Here is a 23,934-nt window from a genome sequence, read left to right on the forward strand (position 1 = left end):
GACAGTATATACAATACTGGTGTTCCCAAACATAGGGGCTAACAGAAAATCCAGCAGAGTAGCTTAAATCAATTTGTTTAGTGTCGATCTTTTAAATGATCTACATTTAGAATAATGCCTTATTAATAGCTCATCTTTCCCATAATTACTCATGTATCCCCACAGACCACTGTATTTTATCTCAAAAATGAAAATTGTTGCACATATATGTGGAATGCTGCTGCTGGAAATAATCTCCAGCAAAGAAACGCGTCTGTAACTCATAACCTGGTAGTGATTAAACTTAATAAAGAGACCCAGAATTTCTACTGGTTGCCAAATTCCCCAAAATATCCTGAGATAACCAGTAAGCCTACTCTTCCCTACATGGAGGAAGTAAGATTTGTTGAAAGAAAGAAATTGAAGAAATCTGTGATACTGACTTACCTTACTTCTATTGTCATCTTTCTTCCCTTCCTTCATCTGTCTCTCTGTTCCTCTCTCTTTTATTTTTTCAAAAAGAATAGATAGATGGGACTATCTAAAAAAGAAGAGAGAAACAGAGGAATATAGGAAGAAAAAGAAGTAGAAAAAAATATGTGAAAAGAGAAGAAAGGAAGGAAGGAGAAAATTGAAGGAAGGGAAGAAGGATGTAAAGTCTCAGGTATAAATGATTCCAGAGAAAAGTCATAGGGAAAGTCCAAATTTTGAGAAGTGTTTTATTAATGATATTTCCCCAAGCAGTAAATCCTGTAAGACTGTATGTCAAGTCCATGCCCATTCTTCTTTATTTCTCCACCTCCCTCTTTGGAATCAAGAGTCCACACTTAGCTCTTGTCCTCTGATAATCTTACTTGTTAACATCATTATGGAAAGCTATACCCCAATACACACTTGTTCTTGGGAGTGAACATTATTATTTATGCCATGACTTCAATTTTGCTCCGCAGGAAAATTAGGAAAGACAATGGAATGAATCTGGCATAACTTTCCTGTGTGCATATATGAATACACCATAGTGAATCTTCACATCATGTACCACCAAAAGACTGGGATCCTAATTAGAAAAAGACAAACTCTATGTTTGTATAAATATGTCAAAATATACTCTACGGTCATGTATAGCTAAAAAAAAAAAAAAAAGAAAAAAAGAAAAAAAGTTGTGTCCCAGCTTTCCCAGAGAAAACTTCCTTTTGTCAGAAAATATTTATACAAAAGTAGATAGACAATACCAACTTAATAAATTCAGCTGTAATCTGATATATAACTGGTAGAAAATAGTCTCTGATCACTATTCATCTCCACTACAAATTTAGTGGGAAGCTCACCTTGAACAGAGACAGGGCTATAGACTCTTTTACCTACTAAAGGGAAGAGAGTTTTATAATACGAGTATTTAGAGCCCTTGGGCCCTGTCTGAAATTAATGCTAACTCCTTTCTGTTCTATGAACCAAGACTAACACATCAGAGCCTCTTGGGAAAGATTCTGTCTTCTGCACCAGGGATAAATATGCAGACACACCTACCACCCACTTACCCTGGACATACACATTGTCAATTAGATGCAATGATACAAAAATAATATTACCAAAACAGGTTTATATGAGATGAACAGAATCTGTTCTCGGTAAATTTTGCATCCTGATTTTCTAAGGCATTATAAGAATACAGATTTGGATCATTAATTATACACACACACACACACACACACACACACACACAAAAACACACACACATCCCATTCCCATATCCCTGTCTTGGTACTCATCAAAAATTTACCAAGCTATTTTGGCTGTCAAGTAAGATAAAGTTTTGCAGTGTTCAATGTATGGGCTTCAAATGTAAGTTAATAAAACCTGATTTAGGGCTAGCAGTGTATCTCAATGGTAGAGAAATTATTTAGCAAGTGTGAGGTCTTAGGTTTGATCCCAAGAACTTCTCACACACATTTTTAAAAAAATTAAGTTAATGTGAATTATATATACAATTAAAGGAAAGGTATGTGATTGTCAAAACTTAAAGGCAATAAATAATTATGTTTCAATGTACTGATTAAAATTAACATAAAATGCTATTACTTACAGAAATAAAGCAACATCTAGTACATGTGTATATATACCCCTATAGAGAGATGAAGAAGAAAAGTGTATGGGATTCTGAGTTATATCCTTACCTATATAGCAACAAATCAATAAATCTAGTCTGAAAAGAATAAATCACTAGACATTTAAATGAACCCACAACCAACTGTTGTGGAATTAAATGCCAGAATCTGCATCTAGATGTCTTCACAGTAGATGCCTTCCAGGGACTAGAACTGAAGGTTAGACTGGTTGGGATTTGGGAAGGTTGATACCATTGCACTCTTCAGTGTGATATTTTCTATCAACATTTTATGATATTACTATTATTAAATCTGAAAAGTGCAAACGTTTCTGATATATTTAAGCAATATGCATTTATAAAGCAATTCAAAGTATTAAGGGAATGTAGTTATTGTTGTTTCACAAGAAAAACATTTAAGTCCTTATTTTGTACTGGAAGATAAAAATGATTCATATTAATGTAATAGCATGTGATGTGTTCATACGTGTATACATTGTATAATGTTCAATTCAAAGTAAACCTGCATCTTCATTTATCATTCCTTAAAACTTTTTTAAAAAAGCAAACAATACATTATTATAATCTATAGTCAATGCAATAGAATATCAGAAGTTCTGTCTTCTAACTGTAACTTAGTTTTCAGTAATAAACTTGCCCCCATCTGCCTTCCCTCTACTCTCCCCAGCCTATGGTAACACCATTCCCCTCTCAACTTCCTTGAGATAACATTTTTAGATTCATGAGATCATGCAAAATTTTATATTTTAAATGTACAATCCACTGGTATTACAGAAATATCAGCAGTCATTATAGACTATCTTCTATTTCCTGATATTGTCCCTGAATCCATCTGTAATGCTGACATTTTTGAAAATGCCATTAGCCAGTTTATTCTCCTCTTGTTGATCTTTCTGAATTTGCTGATCTCATTGGCTTATTTCCACGGAAATGATCTCTTCAGTCTCTATATATCCCTATTCCCATTCTTAACACGTTTCGTTATTAAGAATTTTCTATAGTAATTTGAGATCTAAGACACAGAGTTTAATTGCAATGTTTCAAAATCTCACAAATTCCTTTCTCTTTTGTTATTATCATGTTCCCCAGAATCTTTTTTGTCCTTAGTGTTATGTCACGTGGGTACCAGAAAGAACTCTGTAAAGTTATTTCAGGCCCTGTGTTCACACAGAAGCAGTGGTACCTGCACAGGAGTTTTACTATTTTCCCAAACTTCATAGAAATAGAAATCTGACCTCCTTTTTTCTTAAGAGCTTAAAATAGAACTCAAAACATATCCCCACCTAAGGTCTGAAAGCAGGACATAAAACATTTTTAATATAACAGATTTATATTAAAATTTCCCTCATGATTCTTCCAAATATCTTTCCCCAGGTGACCAGCCTACCCCAAGTTACCATTGGGTGGCATCAGATTTATCAGGAACTTTTATCTAATATCAGAAAAATACTTTAGTATGTTTTCCCATGCTAGGATTTCAGAACCCAAGTTTCTGTTTTGTACTCCGTGGTTTCTGTTTTTATCCTTTCCCTAATTTACAAAATACAAAATGGCCCTATTGACAGTGAAAATACTACAAAATTAAAATTGCATCTTTGATATTTATTATTTTAAAATATGGGTTTAATTTAAAATAGCACAAAAGAGACTCCAAGGTAAAATATGCCTAACCTTTGGACAAGCATTTTAAGTTGTTATAAAATAAATAATGTCAAATTAAAATGTTGATGATTTGTTTTTATTTAAATATAAGAATGCTATTCACAAACATTCCCACTAAAAGCACAAATAGATTCTTACTGGGATATGATATATGCATTAAATATACCAGTTTTAATTATACTTTAAATATACATTATGTTCATAGCTCATTAAAATAATATATTTTCTTTCTTAACATGTAATTAACACATATTGACATGTTAAATTTCTTGACTGAGTCACACATAAAAAATAGTATATTAAACTTACTATAAATTTCTAAATAAATCACAAGCAACTTAATATAAAATAAGAACAAAAATAAATCTAGTACTTTAAAGGAGAAGTCTATCCAATGAGTACAAGAAAACATTTTCATCAACATTTCTCATTAGGAAGTGCTAATTCAAACCACAGTGTGACACTTCCACAGCCCACCTAGTGTGGCTCCAATGCAGAGCACTGGTCCCAACTACTCCTAAAGATAGAAAGCAAACACGGCTGAGTTTGGAAACAGAAAGAGGCTATTAAAGGTAAATGTGCCCCATGGACCAGTAATTACTCTGAGGAAAAGAGCCAAAATAAAGATTAGTGATGTTGTTCAACAGACTACAATTACAAAAGTATCCATAGTGCTTTTATTCCTAATGGAGAAATACTAAGTTAAATATCCTACTTCAATGAAACATATTGATTCATTAATGTATTCATTACATATTGAATATGAAGCTATACAACAAAACATAATAAAATAATAACAAACAAAAAGAGCAAGCACAAGCGAACTGACATTGCACACAAAATGGATTAATTTAACAAATATTGTTAAGCAAAAATAGCCAGACACACATCAAATTGTGCCCTTTGGATTTTTACACTTGACCAATTTTATATGAAACCTTGAAGACAAGATCAAGACAGAACATAACTCCCTCTGGATAGGGATAACAAAACATAAAGTGAATATTAAGTCAAGAAATGATGTTTGTAAGTAAGAAAATAACCAGAATGATAGAAGAGGTGACAGAAATGTCAGGAGATAAGTATTGCATTACATCTGCTAGATTATAATGAACCATTTTTGTGACATCATAATGTTTATTTTTAATTTTTAATTTTATTGTTTCTTTTTAGTTGTACATGTGAATAGAATACATTTTGATATAAATACACACAGCAAATACACCAAAATAAGTCAAATAAAAATGTTTCCTATTAAATTTTCTAGAATGAAGTATGTATTATCCGTTTAGAGCAATTAACTTGTCCTTCTGCACATGTTGACTGTACACTTTCTCTTGATTACCTCCTTCCAGTATCCCCTTTCTCCTTCTTCCTTTACCTCTTATATGCTTATAACACTGCATATTTCGATTTAGAACATCTTATAAGGTAATCTTGGTAGCCTCATCTACTGGGGAGTAAAGTCCTGAAATTATTATATATATCACTGTATATACTATAGTACCTATACTGTATTGTGTATTATGTGGGGACCTACCAAACTTTGTCTTAAAAAATTACTTACTGACTCAAACCTACTAAGTCACTTCAAAGAAAGTGGAGAATCATGGACAATACAGGCTAATTAGATGTGAGATTACTTCATTCCATCCCATTCCAATTTTTCCATTGGGCAAAAATACAACATTTCTATTTGACCATATTTTATGCATATTGATTAAATGATCACAGTCCTATCTGTACAAGAAAAAAATATATCTGTAATCAGTATTTATACTGGACAAAAGTGGAAATTTTATTATTAGCTTAGTAAATAAAGTGATTTGCTGATGCATATCAAAAATATCAAAATTTAGGAATTCTAAATCTGTTCAACCACTGGCATTTTGAAATTGGCCACATTCACACACAGCACATAAACACATATATGTGATATATTTGCACACATGCATAATCTTGAAAGAATTCACAATATGAAATATATTTCCATCATGTAAATACTTCCAACATGCAATACACCCACACACACACACACACAATCAGCTGATGAGGCATGGTATTTATATACATGCATGTGATTAGGGATTCATGTATGTGTATTTTTAGGAAAGAAGGATGCAAGGGGAATAAAATGAAGATGGGGAGGAGCGGTTGGAATTAAAAAATGACAAAGGATGAAATAGAGACACCAGGAAGGGAAAGAAGCCACAGGAAGCAGATGCCTATGTCTCAGCATCTCTGATGCGGAGAGACTGAGTATTTCTTTGGAATTCATCTTAAAAAATTAGATCACCTGCTGGAGGAGAACATGCAGTGCAGTGAGGTAGAGTGCATTTGGATTAATAGTCTATTGTACAATCTTAATGGGGTTGATATAACTATCAAGTGTGCACAGAAATATTTATCTTCCCTTTTCTTTGCAAAATAATAATCACCAGGAAGAAAACAGAAATGGGGACCTTGAGATTGATGCAAGATGAGGATCTAAAGGGAGATGTTTTTAAAAGATGTTGATGGAATTCTACAGTTTTGATTATAAGCCGTAATAAGAGGAGTTATAGAATGTTTCATCTTCTTATACCACTTTTGTCTCTAGGTAATCAACTACAAAATGATACTTGTTTGCACATTTTGTTTATATTTTTCATTACATTCTAATACCTAACTTTTTATTCAATTTGAAAAATAAAATATATAAATGCACACACATATATGTGTGTGAAAATAATTAATCACTAACACCAAAACATCTTCCTTCTATCCTTGTACATCCAAATGCTTTCAAAGGAATGTTGATTATATTATTCTCATTTTAACTCAACATAATACAGTGGATCTTCTTGTGTATCTGAATTTATTAATATGTTATTTTATTATATAATAGGCACTCCTTTAATCATCCCCATTATCACATATATTCTCAACATTTTACAATTTCAGTAACAATATGTATATGCTGCCAAAAATCATATAAATGTAATTATATGTAAATCTCTATAAGTTTATATTGTAAGACTTTATTTACAAGATAGACTTTATTTATCTTATTACATCTTCAGCATCACACAGGATACTAATCACTGAGTATATTCTTTATATATTTGATCAATAAATCATAGTTAAACAGGAAGAAATGACTAGGAACTACATCACTTAATGCATTAGGTTTTATGCCTTATACTAATCATTTATTCTACTTAAAATAATAATGTAAGCCAGTAATGATAAACCCAAACACCTTATCAGTGTTCTGTTGGAAGTTGTCACAATACTTAATTCCAGGTGAACATTATTAAAGGAAGGGTTGTTTCTATGACCCCATTGACAGAAAATTTTGTAACTCCTAAGATGCTAGAGAGAAACTAAAACCTTTATTACATTATGGGTCATGAAAAAAATCAACTTTGAATCCTGCCTTACACTATGCTTACTGTTATTGGAAATAATACATTCCATTATAGTTAAAGGTGTTTTTAAACCACATTTCATTAATTTGCAACCTAAAGCATATTAACCAGGATGATGATTATAAATAATATTATAAATAGATATTCATAAATAATATATGTTATGTTACTTATAATATTCATAAAATACATTATCAATAATATATAGTATGTATTATATATAGAAAATTATGATTTAATGTTAAAATCACTTGTTACAAGTAATCTTTCAATAAACATTTAATTTTGTATGAGTAAATTAATTGGTTTAAAAGGTATGCTCCACTCTTATTCCCTCATATACTCACTACTTTTGGAAATAAATAATTTATTCACACTTACTCAATGTATATAATAATCTTCCTCTATATTGCCTGTTTGTATACCACACATTTTTCCAGTTGTACCTCAAAGTACACATATATTTAATATCCATTTTCTTGTGGCATGCTAATAACAAAACTATAAATTATTTCTCTATTTCTTAGATTGGTTCATTCAGGGACATTTATTGAGTAGCCATCTGAGTCACATTTTGAGTCACTGAAAGGATAAATCAATATCAAGATTCCTAACATGGAAAGTAGAGATGATAGGCAGGTGTTGCAATTTGTTCAAATATTAAGCTGTAAATAAAGAATAAAATATGAGCAGAGTAAACAAGAAAAATTGATTAAAGTGTGCTTTCTAGGGTGTGATAAATATTGCCCTCAAATGTTCTGATATATAGAAATACATGCTGATCTTTTTCTTTATCAGAACATTAAAAACTTAAAATGCAATTGTCAGAAATTTGATGTGGCACTGGCAAATCATGTATGAAGAAGCGAGAGAGATAATATTTTGTAAAGTAGACATAGTTGGACTGTAGAGAAGCCTATCAAGGTGTAGTCATGTCTCTACAAAATAGAGTGAGAAAGATGTTAAGCGTAATAGTTAAACTGAAGCTGGAAGATATATTTGGCATGGAGAATAGAGCAAACTCAAAATATCATATGCCAGTTACTAGTAATTAGATAATAGCATCAGAGGCAGAAGAATATATATAAAGAAATCCATTTATAAAGATGATTGAAAATAACTGGTGATAAAGGAATTATAGAGATAGAATTGCTACACAAAATAAAATGAATTAGGATACAAAAATTAGGAAGAGAAAAATATAATTAAGATTGAGAAAAAGTGAGCTGAGATGACAATATATTTTGGAGATAACTTTCCATGTAGCACAGATAGAGGAGGGAAACAATCACTTAAATAATTATTTTAATATAAAATTAAACTTTGAAAACTAAGAGGTAATGTTAGCATATATATATACACATATATATATGAAAAGTAAAAATAATCTATAAGAGACTTGGAGAAAATGAATAAGAACTTTGAGGCAATCATATTTTTATAAAATCTCAATGAAATAGGCATTAGTCTCTGGTTTGTCTGTGTATGTATATATATATATATATATATATATTATAAGTGTATTAAAAGTGTATTAAACATTTTGAAAATTTTATAAACATATTACACACTCAAATACTGCACTTGAATCACAACTGTAGGGAATTTTATATGAAGATGATATAAAAATGAAAATGCACAAAAAATGTCTTACACTAGTGATTTTGTTAAGAATAAAAAAAACCCTAAAGCATTCTAATAGAAGTCATAATACTAGTAATAACTAACAACTATTTCTTATTTACTATAAACAATGTTTAGATCACTATATTAACTACTTTAGAAGTATTGTATTTTGAAGTCCTTCATGCTTAATTTATGAAATAGAAACCACAACTATAAACTAAAGAAATTGAACTTATTTTAAAGAGATATGGAAGACAGAAGAAGGAAGCAATCTAAGTTTTGCATTAACTATTAAAAACATGTAAACAATGACAGAAAAAAATAGAAAAAGTCTAAAAACAAGTTAGAAAATAAACGGAACCATAGAGCAAAAAAAAGCAACTTTCATAGGTTGTAAGGGGCTCCATTACTTATATTTAAACCACAGTTTGTACCAATTTAAACATACCTGTGACAAATGCTAGGTAAAAGGGTATCATACAGGGTGTCCCATGACCTACTCACTTCCTTCCATGTACCATATCAGAACTTGATGGCACCACACAGCAATTTCATGACTCTCATGGTGGAATTTCAGGATGTCATTATATTGTCATTATGATGGAAAGCAAATGACTAATATTTCTAGAAATAGAAGAAAAAAGAAATGAAGAAGAGGAGAATGGAAAATATACAGGCAGACTTAAAGATTAAATAGGAAGAACAAAATGTGAAAACACCCACAAGAATGAGACTGCATAGTACTCAAAAATTATGCAAGACTCTACATCATACTTTAAACCTGAGGACACCAGTGATGAAAAATAACATGCAAGATTCCTATGGGCTGTCATTTACCATAATAATTTTGACACCAAAATTTAGATCATTATTACTTCTGGATTCAATAAGGCCACTTGTAAGAGGAAACTAAGATAATTAAAATTTTATGTAAAACAGCTTTAAGCTTAAATAACATTACAAGGAGTTTTTATGCTCAATAATTCCATTTGATATATGTATTGGGTACAATTATTAATTCCTTATTTTTGTAATAATATTTTCCTTACATGATTATTGATCTGCTTGGTTCTGACCCCATAGATGACAGGGTTGAGCATTGGTGGCACTACAACATAAAGATTAGCCAGGAGTATATGGATATAGCGGGGGACATTTTGACCAAAGCGATGTGTCATGAAGGAGAAGAGGGCGGGTGTATAAAAGGCCAGGATGACACAAACATGAGAGCCACATGTGCTGAGGGACTTGAGTCGGGCTTCCTGGGAAGGGAGATGAAATACAGCATAGAGAATCTGGATGTAAGACAGCGCAATGGCTATGATGTCAAAAACAAGGATTGAAATAGCACCCAGGCCATAGATGTTGTTGATCTTGATGCTGGCACAAGACAGACGAGCAAGACCCATGTGCTCACAGTAGGTGTGGGGAATGACGTGATTCCCACAGAAGGGCAGTCGGAGTATGAGAAATACAAATGGAAGGACAGAAACAAATGACCTCACTAACACGCCAAGACCAATCACAGAAACAACCTTGTTGGTGAGGATGGTGCTATATCGGAGAGGGTTGCAGATGGCCACATAGCGGTCATAAGCCATTGCCAAGAGGACTGCTGACTCCATGCCAGTGAAGTTATGGATGAAGAACATCTGGGTGAGGCAGGCATTGAATTTGATCTCCCGGAAGCCAAACCAAAAAATCCCAAGCATCTTAGGGATGGTTGCTGTGGACAGCCCCAAGTCAATGGTAGCCAACATGGCCAGGAAGTAGAACATGGGCTTGTGAAGGCTGCTCTCAGCCCTGATCACCAACAGGATGGTGAGGTTCCCTAAGAGTGCAATCAGGTACACAGCACAGAAGGGAAAGCCAATCCAGATGTGAAGAGCCTCTAGTCCTGGGATCCCCCGCAACAAGAAGGTAGAGGGGTAAGGCTGACTGTCATTGGGAAGTAACATCCTGCCAGGGAATCCTTGAGTCCATTGTGCTTACAAATATATGTTCATTGATCTGCAGGCACCGGTAAAGCTCTGTAGAGTTAAAAATTTAAAGAAAAATAAGAGCATGATACAATTATATACACTCAAGTCTTCATTTGACTCACACAATGGGAAACATTAAATGAAGAACAAAGTAAAGACATTTATTCTCAATGAGAAGTCTCTGGAAAAAGTTCTGCCATGTAGTATAATATTAAAAAAATTGTACAGAATATATTTTTCATTGTCAATACCTTTCTTCCTTTAATTATTCATATAATGATAAGCTTTTGCCTGAACACCAAAACTACTGATTATGTTCACTCATCATCATTAACACAACTTCACTTTCATTTTTCACATGCAGAGGGCTCTGCCAGGACATATATGGGTGGCTTTCTATAGCTTTCAAAAGGGAAGATAATAACACAGACATGTTACACAAGGTAAGAGTTAGGTCATTACCGGCCACAATTTATTGAAATATAGTCTAAAGTATTAAGTAGTTTTAAAGGAACTAAATTGACCCATTTATTAATATTTATTCATGATTATTACAAAATAATGAAATAATTCTAGTGAAAAGAGGCCATTTATTGAGGTTCTGTCTACTACTTCATATACTATGTCAGAACCTGTGCAAATCACATGTACGTTGTATAAATACCTACTGGAAGACATATTTAACTATATTTACTAATTGAATGAACTTCAACTACTTTAAAAAGATTCATCAAATGTTTGAAGTACATATGGTTGTCAAGCTAGGGAAAATGTAGAAAAGAAAGTAATAAAATTTGGACAGAATGCAAATAAGGTAAAGGTCATTTACATCTTAATTATTACATGTATACAAAGTCCCCAAGCACACATATTCACATTCATAATCTCTTTAAAACTCACATCTATATGAAAAAGGAATACATCATCTCTAGTTTAAATAAGAGGCAAGTATGTTTTTAAGAGTTTAAGAAGTATGGCAATACATTGAAGAAAACACCAAAGAAAAAAATGTCTACATGCTTAATTACTAGAAGCAAACAAAATTGATCAATTGCAAAATCACCACTTCTAACAGCATTTCTCATACCTTACTGAAGGCATTGTTAGGGGACAGTTTCCAACCACTCAATCACTTATGATATACAGTAGTTTCATGGGGAATGTTCTCCTTTGATCACACTAGGTCATAAAAATATTCCCAGGGACTCATCCTGACTATGGCTACAGTTTCAGAAAGGCAGTCAGGGTGTTATCATGACAATCATCTGAGATAGAAGCAAAGCCAGGGAAAAAAGGGCCATGGCAAACATGTAAGAGAAGAAGCAGTATCATAGGGTAAGGAAACAGGAAACTCCTAGGAGGAATCAGCAAGCACTTGAAAAGTAGCAAAGCGAAGCCGAAGAGAGATTATTTGCAGGAGGTACACTGGAATACCCATAAGAATAGAGTCTGTCTTCTCAGATATTCTTTCTTAAGAATGGAACAGTGAGAACTTTAAAAAGTATTGTGAAATGGGCAACATAAGAAGTCAAAATAGGATTCAGTCAGGGAGACAAAAGTATATCACTTTAAGAGCTAAGGGTGAATTTATTATTAAACAAATATTTTTTTTTCTAAATACTGTGAGGAAAAGGAATAAAGGCAAAATTCTCAGAAAGCTATGAAATAATGGTCAGCATTTTTCAGCAAATCCATGTGCAAAAGGTTCATGGTAAATAAGAATATTCTTTAGTAAAAAGGTACCCAGTTAATCATTAAAGGTACGTCCCTGTTTATTTTGTAACAAGGAAAGATGGTATTATATTGTGTTTTGAAAACAAGATGCTGAGGAAATTTTACATTTTAACTAAGATAATTATACCATACAGTGGGGTAGTGTCTGAATAGTTAGTTGACTAAGGAGACAGTGATATGAATACCAAGGAGAGATTGCAGAAGACATTTGCTGCACAATGAAATAGGTTAGCTGTCCAACTTCTGACACTATCATTCAGAAAACTGATTAGACCAGAAATCTGAATAGCACCCTCCTCCCCTGTCCACACAAAGTAAATACTATTTATACTTCTCTAATACCATTAAATTCAGTTTATTTTCTTCCATCCTAATGGGATATGAACCATGATTATTCCTCTGTTAATCACACTACATTATTTTGCAGTGCTTAAAATCATGAGCTCTACAGTCATACTAGTGTCCTGAAACCCTACTTCATTATTATAGGAGGGAGAAAGTTGTTGGGCGGTACTTATTAACTGTTTGACTTTGTTCAACTACTCTACATTTATTCCTCTTTTTTTCATCAACAAAATAGAAAAAAAATACTCAAACAACCCAAAATATGTCATTAATTTAAACAGAAATATACTGAGATACTTTTATCTTTAAAGGCAATGTGTCTTTAAATATTCTAAATATGCTATGTTATTCATCATTTTCAGATGTCAGGAGCCTAGTGTTTCTTAAAAATACACGAAATAGATGCAGGCTGAATTACAAATGTCTTTACTTCCATTGTGTGACCCATGCTAACTGTGATCCTATTCATTTTCTAAATTTCAGTCTTAGACTTATTTCCTCAACATTTTTGGCTGCTTCCTCTCTATCATCCCTCTGTCTCTTGGTTCATCACTGTGTCCTGAGGATTCACCTGTGAGTGTGGAAACAGGGAAGACTCACCAGGCTGAGCACCAGGATGGAATCCTGGCTCTGTTTTTCTCAACTCCTTGAGTCTTTATGAGGGTGCTGCTCTTTGCCTGAAAGACACTTGCAATAGAAAGTCCCCTAGAGATGGTTTGGTAAGGGACACATGTCTCTTAGGAATCTCCATTCTGACTAGGGAAAATAGCCATTAGGGAGTCATTAGGTGTTGAGGAAATGATGGCAGAAAAGTGAAGTGTGGGTCAGCAAGATGGTAGCATAAAAGGTCCCAGCATTCCTCTCCCAAGAGAAAAAATAATTTAACAATGTTCTGTAGACAAATACTATTTTGGAGAGCTCTAAAATCAAGTGTGAGGTTACAGAAAAGTGGTGGAATACAGAAGGAGCAACAAACGGGGTGGGTAAAAATAAAAGTTTTACTCACACCTATGACCAAAACCTAGAACAGAGCACTGTCAACAAAAATCCCTCAGGCCCAGAGTTCTCTCATAGGGAATAGAGGGAGCAAAGGAAATTTGGCATACATTTCAATGGAAAATAATTTGGCCTTATAAACCAATCTCATCAGCACTGGAAACCTGCTCTTCCACAAAATTTTTACATGGTTTAACATTTAGCAGGCAGGCATTATAAAAGTTCCTCTGACAGCCTTCTGTTGTGCAAAATCTGCCTCCATTAGAAGATTTTCATTTTTCATGTTTTATTACCTCTTAAAACCTGAAGTCAGATGCACCAGCCAAGAAGAGTTGGCCATTTCTCAACACTGGTTAACTTGAATGTAAATGTCTGTCTTCCAGCCTCACAACAAGGCTGTCCTGTATGCTGATTTTTAGTGGTTGATATCTCAAGAATACACAAATGTGCCCTTTACTTCAACCATTAAGAAGGTAAATTTTTAAGAAAGTGAGTTTAAAGATCTAATTGACCTTTATTAGTGATTCAATAATGAGACATCATCCCACCTCAAAACAGAGGGAGCTCTGCTGGGAAGAGCACAACAGGGGGTTTGTAGAGCAGATTGAGCAGGAATAAGAGTACTGAACAATAAAGACAAAAGTGAGTTGGTTAATATCAGGCTGCTTTTCTTGTAAGGGTCAAACTAAGGGGAGTTCCTTATGTTGCTGGGTCAGGTTGACTAGTCCCTTTCCTATTGGTTGTTATGAATATTCTGTTTTGGGGAGAAACTGACCTGCTTGGGGATTTCTTACTACCATTTCATTTGATTATACAGCACTTGGCACAACTGACTCCTCGTGGCTATTTTGTGCTGGGATGCTGGTGCTTAGTGTAGGGCCTTAGTCTAAAACAATGACATCCATCAAATTTCATATAGCACATGTTTTCCACATCTTTAACACATGACAGATGTTACTTTAACACTTTCCAGATAGGTCTTATATACAAATAAGTGAACTTCCTCTTCTATTTTCTGGGGTAGCAAGCAATATTGATTTATTACCTTTGAGTTCATAACCAGAAGCAATATGACTCATTTCTGTATGAAGGTTATTTTCTTCAGAAGGCTCAGGGAAGACTTCTTAAGAACTTAAGAACAATCCATAGAACCTCAGCACTATCCTTTTTGACCATTTGAATCATTGTGATCAATAATCAAGTGTAGAAAAAAGAAAGAGAGAACACGTGGCACTGAATAGACAGCATAAATGACATTCATTTACATGTGAGCATTGAAACTAGAACTTAGATTCTTATCTTGTTCAACCTCAGCTGGGAACCTGCATATCAGGAAGTCAAATACATTTTAGGGACTAGACAAATTTGCAATATTGACTCACTAAATACTGAGTCTCAATGATACATGTGTAATTTATATTAAATATTTACTTAATATAAATATGAAGATTATAATGAAGATTAACAATAAAATTATAAACTTCCAAGTTGTTCATTTAACAAAGTTACACTGGTTGTAGTGCCAAACACCTGATTCCCATTTGTTCAGAAGGCTGAGGGGGAGGATCACAAGCTTAAGGCCAGCTCTGGCAACTTAGCAAGATCCTGTCTCAAAATAATACATGAAGAAAGGGCCCAGCTGTGGCTTAGCGGGAGAGCTAAGTGGTAAATGGTACCCCCCCCACACACACACACACAATTTAACATACTAGTTAGATAGATATCAAAGTGTTTCAAAAAATTATTCAAGGCCTGAGACTCTATCTTCTATGTAGTCTAATCTATTAGTCATACTTTCAACTGAATTTTTAATTCGATTTATTGAGTCTTTCATTTCCAGGATTTCTGTCTCATTCTTATCAGATTCCTTATTTCTTTATTGAAATAATCTTTCACTTCCCATATTTTCTAAATTCATTCATTATACCTTTTGTTAGCTCAATTAAACATTTTAACTATGAACACTGTGGTGTGAATCTGTCAGTTATTGAAGTGTTGTTGGCTGTTTGGGATGGTTTGTATCCATCAGCTAGAATGATTATCTCTTCGGTTTTATGCAAAGAACTATTTTTTGAACTTCTTTCTCTAGTGCCTCAGGCTTGGTGGATATTCATGAATTGATACTCCCACACAATGCGTATTCTCTGTTCTTCACACTAACAGCACCACTTTGAGAGGAGATACTAAACCCTATTAACTGCAATTACTTCAGAGAAAAGCCATGTACTAATAAACCTGAGGGGAAAAATTTTGTTGAAAATGTTCCCTAAGGTTTCTTTAATCTGGGTACAAAATGGTAGTAATGTTCTGGAGTAGGTTGAGGAATTAGTTATTAAAGTATTAAAATTATTATTACACTATGTAGAGGATGAAAAGGAGAGGAGAGAAATATTAGACAAAAAAAAATGAAAGAAAAGAGAAAAGAATAAAAGAAACCAAGGTAAAAAGTTGAAAAAAAATGGGAAAAATTTTAGGTGCAAGCAAATAATGCAAGAGTGAAAAGAGGAAATAAGAGGAGTAATTTTCAACCTCAGCTAGGAAAACAAAGATAGAATAATTCCAGTTAATGATTTAAAATATTAGAAGAAATATAATATGATGGGTCAAGGGAGCAATATAGAATAATAGGGGAACATATATCAATTCCATAAAAAACATAATATCTGTGAGATCAAAACTGACATTAGAACTATTTGTGATAATCCATGTCAAGGTGGAGAGATTCTTATTGAGTCTTCCTGGTTTGAATTGCACCAGAATTCAGGACCGTTAGAAGATGTCCACCACTCTTACACTCTGTTTTCCTGGGTCTGAATGTAGTGATCACACCAGCTCAACTCTGATACCACTTTAGGGGGACCTTTTTGATTTTTGGTGTGTTCATGTAACTACTAGCTTTCTGCTCAGTCAGAGGAGATGATCCCTAATTGCATGGGACTTAGCACCCCAATTATTTCCAGTTAGGGGTATTGCCTTGTGTGCCCTCCTGTAGAAAAGTTCCATGTAGCCACTGGTATCAAATTCAGCATGGGTTACTCGTGTATTTTCAGAGTGTGAGGTGTGTGATGGTCCAAGATAGAAGTATTGTAGTTTATTTGATGAGGTGCTGGGTGACCCAGGGGGAAGAGGTGTAGGACTGCAATCCCTCTGGAGTACACAGGTTACTTGTCAGTGGTCTTGGATCTGAGCACTTTGAGTGGTGACTAGTGTCTGTTGGGTGCTCCTCTAAGCCTTTTTGTGCGTCTTATTGCCACTGTGTATGCATGAAGTTCTCTGCTTCCTGCTTGGGGTGATCCTCAGAAATTGCCTTCTGTAGGTCCACATATCTGAATGAGAACTGAGTTAATTTGCAACTCTGGGACTCCTAGCTGTAGATCCTCCTACAGGTAGGTGTTGGGGCACAGGAGCTACTTCCCTGATTGCTGTGGATTACTCACCAGCTCTTCCTTGTTTTCAGTACAAGGGTTCAAGTCTGTGAACTTGGATGGCACTCTACTACTCTGCTGGCTACTTATGTTGGGTGTGATAACACAGGATGCAGGACTCAGGCTGTCACTGATGTCTGTGAGTCATGTGTGCCTGCTCCCCTTCACATGGGCTTCCTTAAATCGGCATAGAGCTTGGTGGCTGTCTGAAAGTGTGGAACCTGTTTTCTGGTTCTCTGTGTCTATTCCATGGTGCAGATCTGGGTGCCATTCATGTGAAGGGTGGAGTATCAGTTGGCCCACCTGTGTCTGAATTCTTACTGCCAGTGGTTGTGAATTTCTAGGTAGGCACGTCCTCCACTGGGGCTTTACTGATTGGTTCTAAGTGCTTGGTGCTGTAACTGCGGTGCCTCTGTGTACAGGGTCTCTATGGGTGCTCTGTGGCACAGAAGCCTCCACCTTGGCATTCTTAGAGAATGGCGTGGTTTCAAGTGTTAAATTTCCCACATTAATGTTTAGTTACAATGTAAGTCTCATCAAAATTGCACTTTTATTACTTCATATAATTAAATAATTCTGTGCATTTATTTTGATCAAGTATGGAAAGAATAACAAATCTTGAATTATGGCATGAATTTGTAAAGTATAATAAGATTTACATATTCAAAGTTATATGAACACAAAGGTTATAAAGTAAAGTTAATTCTGGTATCCAGATGTCATGAATTTTGTGGGCGTGTCTATATTTTTCTTTATTAAAGACATTTAAAACAAAATGTTGATTAATATTTTCCTTTATATACCTACATGTGATATTTTTAAGAAACGACAATACTGGATTAGACAAAAGGGAATGAAGGAAAGGGAGGGGGAATGGGAATAGGAAAGACAGTGGAATGAATCAGACATAACTTTCCTATGTTTATATATGAATACATGACCAGTGAAACTGCATATCATGTACAACTGCAAGAATGGGATCCTAATTAGGAAGTTATACTCCATGCATGTATAATACATCAAAATATACTCTACTGGCATGTATATATTAAAAGAACAAAAAATTCCTGCAAAATCTATGATGCTGTCAAAATGAGCCCGATCATAGTAATGTATGATTATAATGCTCTAATTTTAAATAAGATTCATTAAAAAAAATAGAAAGAAGAATTCTGAGATACTGCAGTCCTGCTGAGAAGAAGCCTCCAGACACAGATGGGGAAGACTCCCTCCTTCCCTTTTCCCCTCCCCCTTTCCCTCCTGGATTATCCTATTATTAGATGTTGACTTGAAACATATAGGAGTTGTATTCTGAACTCAAGTCTCCAGCTCCCAATTGATTCTTCCCTGACACCTTGGGGAAGCCATCTCACCTCCCAGCTCAGGGGAACTTAAGGCACATGGAAACTGTCTATGACTGAGCTCATTCAGAAAATCTGTAAGTCTGGGGAGAACAGAAGCTTTGCTCAAGCCAGGTAAGTTTTCTTTTTGATCCACACAGAGCCACAGGGAAGTAATGGTAACTCTCATTGCATCCTGAGCTTGGTGGAGAGTAGTTAGATAGTTTTCAGGGTTCTACTATTAGTTAGCTGGACTCTGAAAAAGAGGCTTATGTAAAATTTCTTGAGGAAACAAATGATATTTGGGTTTGGGGCACCCTGAAAAGAATTCATCTTTTTTACAAGGAATGACATCTTTATTTTGTTATGGATTGGGACAAGGCAACTGTCTTTAAAAATAAATATGTACATGGGCTTTTCAACATACTTGAGTAGATTAGAGAAAGACTGTTGAAGGAAAGAATAAGGAGATAGGCTAGCAGATATTCTGAGAAACCATAGAAATCTATACTTTTTGAGCAGTGTTTTATCCTGCTAACAGCAGTACAATGTGGGATATAATATTACATTTACAAGACCCTATGGGGTACACATTTAAGGTTTAATGAACACATTAAATTTTGGCTTCAAATACCAGATATATTAATCCATAGTAGGACAGCTGTGAGAAACCAATTGGTCAGCATTAGCTACTTTTCTTATCTATTTCATAAGTAGGATCACCTATTCCAAAACTATCTAGAATACAAAATGGGTTAGAGCCAATAGTATAACGAACATGGTATCTAATACATGCTCAATGCATGTTGGTTTATATTATTTTTTCCTAAAGAAATGGACAATAAATGCAGGACTAATGTAAAAACAGCACAGACCCTTTGTTTTATTAAAATACAGAATCATATGTAAGTTTCTTCTCCTTCATCCCCTATCAATATCTCCAGGATGGAGTCAAACAAAAAATAAATGCTAATTTGAATTTCATATTGTTGGAAACTGATCTCTGGATATTCTCAATATTTAACATTTCAGGAAACTGTTAGTGCAGTAGAGGATATGAGGATTTGTGAGGACTACACAATATTTATACTGATAAGTATAGAGTGATTTATAGTGGTTAAGTTTATACTAAAATTACTGAAATACTTTCCAGAAGAACAAAAATAGTACCTCACCTTCCCCCTTTTATTTCTTCATCAATTTATTGGAACAGATAGCAAATAAGTGGTAAGACATCATTTTTTTCCAGTAAGAATCTGCAATGTAATACAGAAGAAAGATATAATAAAATATAAAATACAATATGACAAAAGATGATTGACAGGTATGTGCACATACCATAGGGACACCAAGGAGGGTGTCAATGATTGTTCAAGGTCAATCTCAGAAGAGTTGAAATGTGAATAGAGATTTCACTTCTAGTCAAAGTTATTAAATGTTTTTTATGTGTGTAAAATACCAGTAGAAGAAAGATACAGTGTAATTTCCATCACTGGTAGAGAATGTGATCAGTTCTTGATGGCAAAAGATAGGAAAAAATGTATTTCAATGGTTAGAAACATTTGGTAGTTTTTTAGAAAACATGGTAGGCTACATCTTATTATGACACATCAGTTTGTATTTTTTTCAGATTAATAAAATTTCAGCTCTGTCATTATTTATTTACTTACCTTAAAAACTACAGGCAAATAATGAATAATCTGAATACATCACCACTGTTAAAAAAAGGCAAAATACGTGATAAAAGTAAAGATAAATCTTACTTTGTCTATGCTCTTTTCTGTCTATATCACATTTTATACTCCTTCTAAGTGATTGCTTTCTGTGTTTATAAAATTCTCAACATGAATATATTTATACTATATGCTATACATGTGTTTGGTTTTTATATGTATATTCCAAAATAGTGCAAAAAATAAAAGTATCTATTTTATTTTAATGCATCTGATATTAGTTTGTACAAAAAGGACTTTTAATTTCTGAATGTTTTTTATGGTACTGAGTGTAACATAGTACAAATTTTTTAACTTATGACTTTTAATAAGGGCAGTTAATTTTAATCATTTTAAATGATTAAAATGTTATTTGAATACAGATATATTACATAGTTTTCTAATAATCTTCTTTCCTATATTCTTTTTCTGTCCAATATATGCCCTGCATCAGAAAGGACATTCCCAGACTTTCCAAAGCTACCTTGACACACATATCCAGTTGTATCCATGAGCTAAAGAGAATATATATCCCTAGAGACTCTGAAGTTCAAATAGTGAGAATAAGCAGAAAATTTGGTTGTGAAACTTCAGAAACAGTTCAGAGGCCAAAATTATTAAATCATTGCCATTGAGTATAGAAGCCCTGTCTGATATACATATTTCAACATTGAATTATTGGACACTGAACTTTCAGTTATTTTTCATTATCACTTTTACTCCATAACCATGAATATCTAGCATAGTAAATAAAGAGTTTCCAGAACAGTGTCAATCATATTTCTAAAAATGTAAAAGACTATCTACTAAGGGACATTAATTATTTAAAAAATGATGCTTTAATAATATTCATAAAAAAATTGAACAAATATGGTGATTCATGCCTGTAATCCCAGCATCTTGGGAGGCCAAGGCAAGAAGATCTTGAGTTCAAAGTCAGCCTCAGCGAAATGAGACTCTAAGCAACTCAGTGAGACCCTGTGTCTAAATAAAATACAAAATAGGGCTGGGGGTGTGGTTCAGTGACCAAGTGCCCCTATGTTCAATCCAGGGTACCCCCCTTAAAAAAGCGAACAAATATATTAAGCAAATTGCAGTATGGTGCTACAGCTGGGGTCACAAAATGCAGAAGCATGCAAAGGAAAGAAAAAAATGTGAACTGAAGCTTAGGTAGAATAGATCAATGGAAAGTGAACTTACTCAAGAGCAAGTTTTTTGACAAATTACATAATTGAAAGGAATCTCAAGACTTCAGGTTATAATCAAGTTGTTTTAATATAGTACAAACTGTGTGGCCTGAGGACAGTCATGAAGTACAATGATTTGTTAGTTTCCTGACAAATTGTGTCAACTTCTCTTCTTATCCTTAAAAAGTATCATGCAGTTGTGAGTAAACCTACTTGTGATCATTCCACAATTGACATATTTCCTATATGCTGGTTTTCCTGTTTCAAAACCACACCTTGTTGCTTGGCATGTCCCTAACCTACCATGACTAAAACCTAAATATAGGGTAGGCATCATCTCTTTTCTGTAAGAAAAAAATTAAAATCTCTGGTTATTCCTCCTGTCTCACTTTTACAATATATCATCTGCACGATTTCTTATCCTTCCAAATGCAAGAGTGTTAAACATTCTTTAATTCTTAATTGGCATCATTTTCTTCAATGGAAATGACAGGGTTTTCATATGTTTAACTGTGAAATTTTATACTTAGTTTACCAGATTTAGTATCTGTACATCAGTTGTATAACAAATGAAAATTTCATGTATCAATGAAAATATCAATATCAAAATATTGGTAAAAACTATAAAGCTATGTTGTGAATGATTAGGAAGATCCACAGGATTCAGTGTATTTCATTAAGAAGAATTAAATGTTTCTTGCAGTTCTCAATGTAGATTCCATTTATATTTTTGTTAAGGTGGTGTGCTTTTTAAGGCAGAGAATCTGAAGAGGATGGAATAATTTCTGTCTAAATATTCACAAGGATGGTAGTTACAACATAGGCTAAATTTACTTGCAATTTGGTTTTCTTCGTGAAGGTTACAAACTTCAAAAATTATTATTTTGTTTGTTTAAAGGAAATAACCATGAAGAGCAAGCTCAAACGTCCAACTCTTGTGATGTCAGCATATAATAAAACAAACGTTCATCCAACAACCTTCATTCTCATTGGAATTCCTGGGTTAGAGGCTGCTCACATCTGGATCTCCATTCCTTTTTCCATGGTCTACCTTTTGGCCCTCCTGGGAAACTCTTCACTTCTGTTCATTATCAAGACAGATCCCAGCCTCCATGAGCCAATGTACCTCTTCCTCTGCATGCTGGCTGTTGCTGACCTTGTCGTGTGTACTACAGCTGTACCCAAACTTCTCAGTCTTTTTTGGTTCCATGATGGAGAGATTCGCTTTGAAGCCTGTCTCACTCAAGTATTCCTGATACACTCATGCTCCACCATGGAATCTGGTTTCTTCCTGGCCATGGCTTTTGATCGTTATGTAGCCATTTGCAATCCACTAAGACACTCAGCTATCCTGACACACAGTGTAATTGGGGAAATAGGTCTAGCTATTGTACTCCGGGGCACAACACTTCTCAGTCCTCATCCTTTCCTGCTACGTTGGCTTCCCTACTGCAGAACCAACATAATTTCCCACACCTACTGTGAGTTCATGGCCCTCATCAAGATTGCCTGTGCTGAGACACGGATCCGCAGAGCCTACAGCCTCATTGTTGCCTTCCTTACTGGAGGAGTAGACTTCATACTGATCATTTGTTCTTATGTGCTCATACTCCACACTGTCTTCCACCTGCCATCCAAGGATGCCAGACTCAAGACCTTGGGCACCTGTGTCTCCCATGTCTGTGTCATCTTAGTGTCCTATACTCCAGCCTTCTTCTCTTTTCTCACCCACAGGTTTGGGCACCATGTGGCTCCCCATATCCACATATTTGTGGCTAACATTTATCTTCTTGTCCCACCCATGGTGAATCCCATTATTTATGGAGTAAGGACCAAGAGAATAAGAGACAGAGTCATTAAGTTGTTCAGTTTTCAAAAACAACTGAATTGAATCAGTTTGTTGGTGGGTAAAATATGAATAAAACATTATATTATCACTCTTGGAATATGTGATTTCTTCATTCAGGCCCTATATTCATGATCCGATGATTAACAATTTTCTGTGGGAAGTAACTTACTAAAAGACAACTAATATTTAAGCATATAAAATTTCTGGTTCCTATGCATTTCAGTAAAGTTTTCCAAACAAGTATTGGGCTTACTCTAAAATGAGAATCTCATTATTCTACTTACAACTCATCACTGAATCTTATCACTGTGACTGTCTTACAGTGTACATAACAGTCTCTATTATCATAAATGCCTGAATGTGGTCATTATAGAAAACATGAATTTGAATATCTTTGAAAATCAGATTTATAAAAAAGCAGGAAACCAGGAGAAAATATCACTTTGAACTGTCTTTTTATGAGACATTTTGACAACACTGTGTAATTCTTTATAGGGTGCTATGATTATTTTTCTGTTTTTCTACATTATTGTTACCTCCCACTTTTTAAGAGAATCTTAGT

The 23,934-nt window shown here is 34.2% G+C and overlaps 2 protein-coding genes across 2 annotated transcripts in view; one reads left to right on the forward strand and one right to left on the reverse strand.

Annotated features, from left to right (window-relative positions):
• Positions 1 to 23,414, forward strand: part of LOC306639867 (uncharacterized protein) — a gene marked incomplete at both ends in the record, with an annotated part of 29,253 nt that extends 5,839 nt beyond the window's left edge. Inside the window, 2 exons of the mRNA XM_079103560.1 lie at positions 9,886 to 10,103; positions 22,422 to 23,414. Coding sequence (XP_078959686.1) covers positions 9,886 to 10,103; positions 22,422 to 23,414 — 1,211 coding nt within the window. The remainder of the gene's footprint in view (positions 1 to 9,885; positions 10,104 to 22,421) is intronic.
• Positions 9,825 to 10,760, reverse strand: LOC306640520 (olfactory receptor 52E2-like; the record flags this gene model as incomplete). Its single annotated transcript, XM_079104805.1, has 1 exon — positions 9,825 to 10,760. One exon carries the CDS (start codon positions 10,758 to 10,760, stop codon positions 9,825 to 9,827), a length of 936 nt encoding a protein of 311 aa, XP_078960931.1.
• Positions 23,415 to 23,934: the final 520 nt, after the last annotated feature.

This window comes from Sciurus vulgaris (genome assembly GCF_902686455.1).
Source record: "Sciurus vulgaris genome assembly, chromosome: 11".
Taxonomy (NCBI): Eukaryota; Metazoa; Chordata; class Mammalia; order Rodentia; family Sciuridae; genus Sciurus; species Sciurus vulgaris.